Source organism: Ictalurus punctatus, chromosome 4, assembly GCF_001660625.3.
Source record: "Ictalurus punctatus breed USDA103 chromosome 4, Coco_2.0, whole genome shotgun sequence".
In the NCBI taxonomy this organism is placed as follows: Eukaryota; Metazoa; Chordata; class Actinopteri; order Siluriformes; family Ictaluridae; genus Ictalurus; species Ictalurus punctatus.
In genome coordinates, this window is record NC_071284.1 from 33,995,844 (window position 1) to 34,008,343 (window position 12,500).

Below are 12,500 nucleotides of genomic sequence, written 5' to 3' on the forward strand. Positions count from 1 at the left end.
ATACAGCTGCAATCAAAAGTATTCACCCCCCCGTGCAAATCAGGTTTATTATCAAAATGTCCAGACTTTCATCTGTTTGCGATGAACAGATCAAACAAAAGCAACTGAAATAGTTCGACACAATGAATGCTTCAATTTTTCCCCAAATTCAACTGAAAATGCGACTTACAATGATTTCTCCAGTCTCAAAATTATTCACCCCCTTCATGGCGAGCAGTTTTAGTACTTAGTAGAACTCTCTTTGCTGTTATGACCTGCTGCAAAATAGATGCAGAGCTTCTACAGCGTTCCTGAGGAATCTTCTCCCGTTCCTCATGAGCAACGGCCTCCAGGTCAGTAATATTCTTGGGTTTGCGTGCTGCGACCGCCTTCGTCAAATCCCACCAGAGATTTTCTATGAGGCTCAAGTCAGGTGACTGTGACGGTCCTGTAGAGTCTTCCCTGTAGAGACTTCTTCTGTAACCAAGCCTTGGTGGAATTTGAGGTATTCTTGGGATCGTTGTCCTGTCGGAAGGTCCGATGACGGCCAAGCTTCAGCTTCCTCACAGACGGCATGATGTTTTCTCCTAGGATTTCCCGAAGCGTCAATGAATCCATCTCGCCTTCCACACGCTGCAGGTTTCCAATGCCAGAGGATGCAGAGCAGCCGCAGAGCATCACCGAGCCTCCACCATGCTCGACTGTGGACAGAGTGTTCTTTCTTCATTCTTCTTCCTCCAGACGTACCGCCGATCCGTCGTGCTGAAAAGTTCCAGTTCTGTTTCATCGCTCCACAGAACAGAATCCCAAAACTTCTGTGGATTATTGATATGACTTTGAGAGTTTTCTTGTGCTTTTGGGTCAGTAGCGGTGAACATCTTGGAGTTCTGGCATTGAACCCTTCTGCGTTTAGTACGCGCCTCACTGCGCTCACTGAAACCTCAGCGCCTGTTACACCGAGTCTCGCTGCAGGTCTTTTACAGTCACTCGAGGGTTTTTCACAACCTGCCTTCTCACAAATCTGCTTGCAGCCGTTTACAGCTTCCTTTTTCTGCCCCGTCCGGGTATTTCATATATTTTTCTGCCCCTAGCCAGTTCAGGTATTTGGTGTGTTTCCACTCAAGCACACCTGCTGCAACGAATGAAGCCCTTGATTAGTTTAGCATCAGGTGTGCTTGAGACAGCACCTGTTCTGCATATTTGTGATGTTGTGAGGGATTCTATTCAGGGGGGTGAATACTTTCGAAACTGGAGAAATCATTATAAGTCACATTTCCAGTTGCTTTTGTTTGATTTGTTCATCACAAACAGCTGAAATATTGGCATTAAACCTAATTTGCAATGGGGGGTTGAATCATTTCGATTGCAACCGTAGGTTTGTCTCAACTTCAAAAGAACCTCGACTAAACATTTCTAAGTACACCACACACACACACACAAAAAAACCCAACAAAGAAACATTTAACACAACATTACGACAAAGAAATCCAGTTAGAATGCAAACACCAAATGAGAACTTATTACAACCATGAAAAGTTTATCAAAAGAAAGTTTTCTCCGTTTACCACAACTTCGAAGAGCGTATAAGATTAAAGAAAAGCTTTTCACACTATGTTGTAGTATATCGAACCTTGTGCATTATCATTAACACTCAAAATAAAATAAAACAATCGCATGATGATCTATTATAAGATTACGAAAAACATTTGCTGGTAGATTATCCATGAAAGAATACAAATAAAATAAACACAGCAGTAGAACTCTTCATTATTCTGCTTTTTTCACAAATAAACTGTAATCTTGTATCGATTCAGCTGAACCTCAATCTCACATGCTTCGTCTCGCAGGAATGGGTTCTATTAGATACGCCGTGAAATGAATACAATACCGAACAGGCTTCTGTCGCGTACAGGATTGACGTCCTAACCTCCGTGAAGATCCAACAAATGATAAAAACAGCGTGAGACAACGTAGTTACCCACGACAACGTGGGCTGTAATTGTACTCGGAATTTGTAGCTTTAATTTCATCCCCGTACAAACTCGAATCCAGTTACGCTAGCTTTCCGCAGACAACGCTAGCGACAAAATCCTACGTAGCAAGCGGAAAGAAGAAAAAAAAACAAACAGAATTTGTTTCTACATCATCCCTACTATACATCGAGATATATTTGGGAAAGGGTCTGATTTGAAGTTTCGGTGTTGATCTGGACTAATTGAATTGGATTGATTTATTTACAAAGACCTGGCAACCGTCCGGAAGATCCGAAATGGAGAAAGCGCTAGTTTTAGTAGCGCACAGGGCTTGATATTTTTATCTAACACTGTTTTAAAATTTGACACAAAAGCCCATGTTTTTGTAGGTTGGTGCTAAAATGATTTGATGCTGTAAGACCAGTCTTATGAAACCCACAGTTACACCTTTGCTTGAGGTTGTAATGAGCTGAACGCGGTACGAAGCTCTCAACGGCGTCCAGAATCAAATAACCAAAACGATTCTGCACTAAATACAAGGAAGGTTATAAAACCCTGCAGTAAGACTTAGCGGCTGAATCGAAGCTCATTAATTGAGCTTTTATGTATCGATACAGCGGAATGAGTCTTTATTATGCAGCGTTTGACGATCCGTCTCGTTTTATATGAACACGGAGTCGGCGTCATCAGATGCGTAAACGCTACTAATCTGTTCCTCCTGCTGTTGCTGGGGCGGTTCCGTGTGGTTTAACATGTATAATGATGAGTGTTTAGATTAAAGCTTTACAGCACAAACTAGGTGTTGCGTCTCAGCGTGAGCTTGTGAGAATCCACAACTTACGATCTCCTCTTTCACTCTATTTTGTTTATTCTACAAACCTAGCGTGTTTTGAAATGTTACTAGGCGTAGCGTTCAGACGAGCCGCAGAGAGCTCGTTCTGGTTTGTTCAGAAGAAGTTCCTTGGCGAACAGGTTCCTGACGGGGTTTCTTTAAGGGGTTCATTGGATGATTACGGTTTCTGAGGGTCCTTAATGGGTTCTACTGGGAAATCTTTCGGACAGTTTTCTTTTCGGCTTTTTGACTCTTTTGTGGAGAGTCTTTATTCCCCAAGTGTGTCCTGTTCCTATCAGCGGTTGTAAAAGAATAAAAAATCGTATTAAGTGACGTGTTGAAGAAGCAGGTACGAGCTGAAACACAGCTCTGTGTAGAAGCCTGGAGTGATCTTTGGCAAAGCTTCTTCGCTAATAACGCACAGTCATAAAAAGAGCTAAATATGACTCTAATATAACTAAATATGACTCTAAATATGACTCTAATACAACTAAATATGACTCTAAATATGACTCTAATATAACTAAATATGACTCTAAATATGACTCTAATATAACTAAATATGACTCTAAATATGACTCTAAATATGACTCTAATACAACTAAATATGACTCTAAATATGACTCTAATACAACTAAATATGACTCTAATATAACTAAATATGACTCTAAATATGACTCTAATACAACTAAATATGACTAATATAACTAAATATGACTCTAATATAACTAAATATGATTCTAAATATGACTCTAATACAACTAAATATGACTCTAAATATGACTCTAAATATGACTCTAAAACAACTAAATATGACTCTAAATATGACTCTAAATATGACTCTAATATAACTAAATATGACTCTAAATATGACTCTAATATAACTAAATATGACTCTAAATATGACTCTAATATAACTAAATATGACTCTAATATAACTAAATATGACTCTAAATATGACTCTAAATATGACTCTAATACAACTAAATATGACTCTAAATATGACTCTAAATACGACTCTAATATAACTAAATATGATTCTAAATATGACTCTAAATATGACTCTGATATAACTAATATAACTAAATATGACTCTAAATATGACTCTAATATAACTAAATATGACTAAATATGACTCTAAATATGACTAAATATGACTCTAAATATGACTCTAATACAACTAAATATAACTCTAAATATGACTCTAAATATGACTCTAATATAACTAATATAACTAAATATGACTCTAAATATGACTCTAAATACGACTCTAATATAATTAAATATAACTATGGACATGAAGTACGCCATGGATGGTGAGTTACTGCTTTGTGTGTGTGTGTGTGTGTGTGTGTGTGTGTGTGTGTGTGTGTGTGTGTGAGTGTGTGGTTGTACGTGTACCTTCATCCTGAAGAAGGTGATGCTGGTGAGAAGGTCCACTGTGGATTTCAGATCCTGCAGCCTCTCTGGATTTCCAGCAGGGAAATTATCCTGTAATTACACACAAGACGAAAAAAAAACAAACAAAACAAACAAACAATTAAATCAATTAAAATGAAATAAAAGCGAGTAACTTTCTTATCTCTTAACCTCAATTCAATTCCCTTCTTAATTCCGCCATCACCACATGCTTTCACACTCGTGTCACTGAGATAAACAAACAGTATTAACCAATGGATGCGTTGTTTATTTTCTCTCTCGATCGCTCTTTCACTTGTTCCTGTCTCTCCCTCTTCTGTCAGTTTCATGGTGCTTTCTCTCTCATCTCTTTCTCTCCTTTCTGTCTTTGTCGCTCCTCTTTCTCTTTCCTCAGCTCTTTCTCTCGTGCAGTAGGGACTGTCTACATGTATATTGATATGTTTTTAAATAAAGTTTTTTTTTTTTTTTTTAAATTGCTCACGAAGATGAAGAAATATTCAAGTTTTCAGTTTTCACGTGGACGGGAGAGACGTGTCGCACTGTGAACCTGCACGTGTGCTGTGCGTGACTGAGTCAGGATTCATTTCTTACTGTCTAATGATAACATGTCATTCTTTATTCTCTAATGTGCGAATTCCTCTTCACGTCGTTTCTCTTTCTCTGTCTCCCTTTCTCTGTCTGTCTCTCTCTGTCTCCCTCTCCCTTTCTCTCTGTCTCTTTCTCTCTCTGTCTCTCTCTCTCTGTCTGTCTCCCGCTCTCAATCTGTCTCTCTCTCGTTGTCTCCCTTTCTCTCTGTCTCTCTGTCTCTCTGAGCAGATGTTGTGAGTGAGAGTGCTGTGGTACGATTGCGCCTACTCTCTCTTTTCTAAATACCGTCTCTGCTTAAGTGTTTAGAAATTGTTTGAAAAGAACACAAAGAAAGTCTAAGCAGCCGGGGTTCTGAGTTTGTGGAACGCTGTCCACCAGCGTTTTGCTGGTCGGCAATGGCGGATCCAAGCCAGCTTTCATGCAGGCACGGGATAACACTCCTAAAGATGACCCTAAAGAGTGATTTGGATGAACTGAAGATATCTTTTAAATTCAGGATCCATGGCTTTGATTAAGTCGTTTTTTGCAGTGTTTTGTTTGTGGACGACAGGGGCGTGTCCCAAGAGAGCAAACGAGGTAGACTCTGAGCCGGGCCCGAGCAGAGAAACACCACGTGAGAATAATAATGCAACGGCGACCGAGGACTCAGTAACGGCAGTGATGCCGTGGCGCGGAATACAGGACGTATGGAGAAAGGAACTGATACAGTGGCTGCTGATGTTGCTGAGTCCATTGTGGAGGAGGAGGAGACGGTGACAGACATTGCTAGTGATGAAACACTTTTCAAAATACCCAACACCGAGAGAAAAAGCGCTAGGAAGAGTACGGAAACGGCTAAAATGAGCCGAGACGTGATGATACCGAATGCGGTACGATCGATGATCCTGGCGGTGAAGTATTGGATGGTAGCCATGTTAATGACAGCTGAAGGAGGACAACAGCGTACAGTGCGGGAAATACGCAGACCCAAGAAACTTGTTTCCGAACTCGAATCACAATCTGAAGACGGCTTTGAAACCACATGATCACAGTTCTCTCATATTTGCGCTTGGCTGGTGTTCCCGCATACTGTCTATTTTAATGCGATGAGGATGAGCTCTCTGAATTTGAACGGGACTCGAGATATTCAGAAAAAGAGCTTTGCTGTTTGAGCTCGTCAAACAAAAAAATATCGATGTAATGTTTGTCCAAGAAACACACAGCGGTCGTCCTAATGAAACTGACTGGAGGGAAAAGAACGGGAGGGTCCTCACATGAGCTCGGCTAGAGGAGGGTCCTGGAGTAAATGAATGAATTAAGACACATAGTGTATGTGAAATACTAACGTGCGACAATACACGTGGGTATAGAGTAGAGAAAAGTTTATTCTCTTAGCCAGATTGGATAGGTGTTATTGTTTTAGACGTCATTTGAATGTTTTACAAGTTGTTTTATTGCACCAACTGGTCTTTACTGATCATTCTCTAGTCACGCGTAGTGTGTTTATAACGAATATGAAGTCAAAGAGGGCATACGGGCGTTTGAACACTTCCCTGCTAAGTGAATTTTTACAGATGTTTCTGTTTCTTTCTGGAAGATTTAAAAATCGACGCCAGCGGTGGGATTACGGAACGGTTGAAGTGAAAGTACTTTGTCAAGACCAATGAAAAAACCTGAAATAACGGAGGAACAAGGGTTAGCGGAGGTTGTCGGGGAGGGAAGACACGTCGAGACACTTAAGACTAAGACATCTGTCCTCCCAGACAAAAGCGCGAGGGGCTCGGGTCCGATCTCGCTCTCAGAGTCGGACACGGATGGACGTCCCATCTAAGTTTTTTCTTCAGCCTTGAAAAGGGGAACGGTCCGAGAGACGTTCTAGTCGCTCCCATACGCTCTGGAAACGGGCGAGCATTAACAAGGACATCTGATATTAGAAAGCAAGCTGTACAGTTCTATGACAAATTGTGTAGTAGTGATTACAGAACGGAAGAGGAGTGATCTGCCGGCTTCTGTGAAGGTCTGCCAAACGTCTCGGAGGACTCAAAGGCAGAGCTGGAGAGGCGTCTTTCTGAAAAGGAGCTTCCGAATGCTCTGAAAGACACGGAGAGCGGAAAAATCTCCTGGGATAGATGGACTTCCTGTCACGTTTCATAGAGAATTTTGGGCTGTGCTGGGCAAGGACTCGCTGGCAGTCCTGAATGAAAGTTTGGCTGAGCGCTCGTTGCGTTTGAGCTGTAGGAGAGCAGTGATCACGTTGCTACCTAAAATGATGACTTACAGGAGATCAGGCGACTTGTGAGTTTGATGTGTTCTGGTCTTAAAGACTCTGGCTAACAGACTGGGAAATGCGATGGGGCGGGGTCATTTATTTTGACTATTTTGACAATCACAGATAAAGTCTGACTCATTCGGGATGTTTTGGGGTTAAGTTTGGGGTTTATCGCTATTGACCAGTATCTATGGGAAACCCTAGAAGCGTCTGGTTTTAGTTATGGTTTTATTGGAATGATAAAAGTGTTGTAGCAGGACACTGGAAGTTTACTGAAGATCGATGGTGGTTCGAATTTTCCTTTTAAAGTTAGTAGAGGGATCAGACAAGGTTGTGCACCGTCTGGTCTGCTTTACTCTCCAGCTATTCAACCGATGCTGAATAAATTAAGAAACAAGATTAAAGGGTTAATATTGTATCACGATATCCAACATGGAATTTCAGCTGATGCTGATGATATAATGGTTGCAGTAAATGGGCAACAAGACATGAATTAACCAGCTGGTTTCTGCTGTCAATAATTTTGGACTAATTTCAGCTGCAAAAGTTAAATGGGAGGAGAGTGAAGCGCTGGCTGTTGGGAAATGGGAGGTAGGGTTACCAAAATAGTGGGATCATTTGGAAGAGGGAAGGTGTTGAATGTCTAGGAGTACATCCTGGGATTCAGATACCCAAACCAAAGAACTGGGAAGGGGCGATTGAGTAAAAATTTCCGTAAAGTGTGCTCTATCTTCCGAAAGAAGAAGGAGGACAAGGTTTGGTACATTCACCAAGCAGACATGCCACCTTTCGTCTGCAGTTCATTCATAAATTTCTGACTGGACCTGTGGATCTGGTGCAGAGGAAGATGGCAAAAAGCATTTCACACACAGTACTGTAGATGGGCTTTGGACTGGATGCTGCGCTGATCCTAATGGATGCTAATCAATTATGTCTGGCTGGGGTGCCTCAATTTTACTGTGGACTTTTCAAAGCGTGGGGATTTAAAATGTTTACAGGCTGGAGGCGACAAGTTCTTCATACTGGTTACTAGAAGAACCTCTTATCAAAGGAGTTCGCATGGATGTCTCAGGTGAGAACGTTCCCGGACTTACGCAGACACCGTGTGCTTCTAGATCTGTAACATGGGGACACATAGTTAATGTGGCTGGACCTGAGCTGAGCGATATAAATGCAGTAGCCACTTCGATGGGTCAGAGGTCAACTCGTCAAGCACTAACCATAGCGGATATGTGGGAAACAAGGCTGACGAATGAGGAATTGTCTTTAATGAAGGATTTTGGGTATAAGAGACCCATTTCCAAAACTTGGTGGGATTACACCAGACCTAAAAGAAATGTCCGGTCCTTTGTCGGATCTCAACGGAGTGCAAAACTTAAAGCTGAAGGAAGTAGAAGGGAAAGTGATGTATAAATGTTTTGTGAAGGTTTTTAATAAAGGAATACTACATGGGAGGGTCGATACAGTGTGGAGGGATAGGTCATTTAGGGATAGATTTATCGGCACGGTAAAAGGCTTTGCATTGCCAAAGCATTGGTAACATTAAATGACAGAGATACACATTTACACACATTCACGCAATAATAATAATAATAAAAAGTGTGATAAAATAATAGCAATAAAAGAAGAAGGAAATACACAATGACTTCCCTCTCTCTCTCTCAGACACATACTCATACATACACTGTACAAACATCTCTCACTTTTTTCCCTCCTGCCATCCATTTTCAATTCCAATTCCACGTTTATTACTCATCTGAAATCCCATTATAGTGTCAATACGGCAAAATAAAAGCGAGTGAGGAAGATCAAATGATTGATTAGGCTTAAAAGTGGAATTTCTACTCATTACTTTCTTACTAACACACACACACACACACACACACACACGCGCGCGCGCGCGGTGTGACGTCTCCGTGAGCAGCAGCTGCTTCCTATAGAGCCAAATACAAAACCAGGCCGTAACATAACACATGATGTAACATAAACAATTTATAAAAACTGTAAAAATGAAAAGTAAAAAAAAGACTAATACGATGATATATAAATGAGAAGATCGTGCGCGGTGAAATAAAACTAATAGGAGTTGGATGGATGATTGGATGGATGATATATCAGCAATATCACGTTAATCACTGGTTGAACTGAACAAAATGGCTTCCGCACTCATTATTCAGCAGTTCATGGGATAGCACTTGATCCAATACATCCTAGTCGTCGCGAGATCCTGAACTGATATGAAACCATAATGCGCGAGTGGGATATAATCTATTCCATCATGCACTTTTTGACGTGTCTCGTCCATAAAATAACGTCCATGTTTTTGTTCATCCGCTCTCCTTTAAAGGAAACGTGCCCACGGATTGAAGGAGAAGCTGACCGAGCACTCATCTGCAGGCCGAGAGCACATACGTGTGTGGGGTGTGTAAGTAATGCAGCATTCGAGTAAACGTCGCTGAGTAGTAAAAACAAAAGAAAGAATAAAAACACCCTCAACTCAGGAACTCGGGACGGTCTCCTCGACCCCGAGTTCAGCAAGTGATGTCGAATCGACACGGCCGCTCACGGCATGAGCAGTGAACACAGCAGCACTTCTTACCTGTCAATGAGTCATACTGTATATACAATATTAGCTTTAGATCAATCAATATACAGACATATTATCTTGTTAAAACGATACAGTTTGCTGTTTTGAGGAGGAACATGTACGTCGTTCGTCACAGTTAGCTTCTTGCTAACAAAAGATGACCATGGAGGCTTCCATGGTTTTTTTTTTTCCCATTTTGTAGCTCGAATGAACAAAGGTTGAAAATTAAATCAAAAATTGAAAATCATTCCCGGCATTAATATCCTCTCTAACGCAGGATGTGTGTGTGTGTGAGTGTGTGTGTGTGTGAGTGCCTTGTGGAGCAGCTGATCTGGATCACATTACTGTCAGGAAGCAGTGCAGTGGAACAGACAGGAAGTGTGAAGGTGATGTGTGCTGGCAGACTGCCAAGTCCGTGTGTGTGTCAGAGTGTGATGCTCACGTAAGACCGATAGGCCGCCGCGGTCGGCATGTGAGTGAATGAGTGAGTGAGTGAGTGAGTGAGTGAGTGTGTACCTGAATGAGACTCTAATGGCTTACTCTTGCTATGACTCTACTGTCATCTCTTTCTATACCATGTATCCTACTGGGTCGCAGGACCAACTGGAGCCTCCTGGGGAGTATGGGGCACAAGATGGGGTACACCCTGGATGGGTGGTCAATCCATTGCAGGGCACAATCACACACTACGGACACTTTGGCCTTCCGGAGAAACCGGAGTACCGGAGTCTCCCCGGAGCACGGGGAGAACATGCAAACTCCGCACACACACAGGGCCATGGCAGGAATCGAACCCTTAACCCTGGAGGTGTGAGGCGAACCACTAAGCCACTGTGCACCCCTCTGAAGGATTATTATACTCCCTCAGACATGTAGAACGTTCTAGACTTTTTAACTGAGCACAATATTGTATCATGTGTTAGTCATTAAAAGCTGATAAAAAAGTAACATGGTGTGTTAAGTCCTGGACAGTTGGATAACTCTGGATTTCAGGTTCTGAATTTTGGCTCTTGACAGGATTCAAGTTCGTTTGAGTCGTTTCCCATGGTGCACCTTTGTATTTCTGTCCACTCTCACTGAGCAAAAAGCACGAGTGATCTCAAATAACCCGGCTTAATGATTAAACATGTAATAATTTAAATAAATGATCAAACAATAATTATTTATCCATAATGTCTATCTATCTATCTATCTATCTATCTATCTATCTATCTATCTATCTATCTGTCTGTCTATCCATTCAGCTGCCTATCCATCCATCAGTCCAACTGTCAAGCTTCTTATCCATCCACTCATCCATCTATGCATCAACCTATCCACCTATCAATCCAGCTACTCATGCATCAGCATATTCATCATCCATCCATCCATCCATCCAATATTCACCCATCTACTGTATCTATCACTCCAGCTGCCCATCCATCCACCTAACCATCCAGCTACACAACCATCTGCCCATCTGCATATCCATTTAGCTGCCCATAAATCCATCAATATATCCATCCATTCATTTATTTTTTTGTATATATACATCCAGCCACTAATTTGCTCATCCACCCATCCATCCATCCATCCATACTGTATCTATGAATATAGCTGTGCATTAATCCATTGGCCCATCTATCTATCTATCTATCTATCTATGTATCTATTATTTATTAATATACCTATCCATCCATTAATCTAGACACCATTTGTCCAGCTACCCATCTATCCATTCATCTCCTTATCCGTCAGCTTACCCATCATCCAATAAGCCACCTGCCTGCCAATCAATCCATCAATCTATACATCTAACCAGCCATCCAGTCATCCTTCTGCCTACCAAACAAGCTAGCCGTCAACCATCCAGCCATCTACTCATCCATGCATACCATCCATGCATCTGTGTATTCTTTCTATATACTGTATAAACATAGACCCATATAACTATCAGTGCATTAATACCTCTGTCTCTCCATCACTGTATTTTATATAAGGATTTCATATATTTATGGCTCCTTAATGAATTCCTAAACTGAGTCATATTTTTCTTCTGGTTGTTGATGATCTGACTAATGCCGTAAAAGCTTTTGAAAAAGAAGATTATAGACTTTATTGTGGAGTTAAGTTTGATTCACACCTTTATTATTCGTGTTTCATTTGTACTTTTATGTTCCTTACCCGGTATTTGGAGAGATCGATTCTCAGAGAGTTGTGTAACTGATCCAAGAGTTTCACAAATTTCTCTCTCTGTGGAAAAAACACACAATAATAAACATCAGCACCAGCACGTAAAATACTGCAGCACTCAGTAATAATGCATTATACGTGGATGTAGACAACATATACTCTATAGGGCTCATCGCGCTGCTAATGACAGGATGCATCCATTCATCAATCATCCACCTGCAAATCTGTCCATCTTTCAGCCCATCCCTTCATTTATTCAACCATCATCCACCTGTCCATCATCTGTTCACCGTTCCACTCATGCATCCATCTATTCAGTGTTAGATTACTGTTTATTAAATGTTTCACTGATGTTTCACTTATATTTTGGGAGATGTTAATTCTAATGCCAAGAATAGCTCCAATCCATCCATCCATCCATCCATCCATCCATTGACCTATTCATCCATTCATCAATTGACCTGTTCATCTCTCCGTTAATTAATCTTTCCACTCACCCAGTCATCAATTAACCTGTTCATTCAACTATCCATCCATCCATCCATCACAAATTTATTTATTTATTTATTCTAATGAGGAAACACACTGATGATGTGCTTAACAACAATGTCAACAGCCTCAAGTATCATTTCATTCATTCATTCGTTTAGCTATCCATCCAGGAATTTGTCCATTGACGTGCTCATGTTCATCTATCCATTT

At 41.1% G+C, this 12,500-nt stretch overlaps 1 protein-coding gene across 3 annotated transcripts in view; it reads right to left on the reverse strand.

The window, feature by feature from the left end:
• LOC108264818 (protein unc-13 homolog C) overlaps positions 1-12,500 on the reverse strand; it is a 185,339-nt gene that overhangs the window by 98,311 nt on the left and 74,528 nt on the right. For all 3 annotated transcript variants that reach the window (XM_017466719.3, XM_047155288.2, XM_053678198.1), the window contains 2 exons: positions 11,790-11,858; positions 4,186-4,275 (listed from right to left, as the gene is read on the reverse strand). In XM_017466719.3, coding sequence (XP_017322208.1) covers positions 4,186-4,275; positions 11,790-11,858 — 159 coding nt within the window. The remainder of the gene's footprint in view (positions 1-4,185; positions 4,276-11,789; positions 11,859-12,500) is intronic.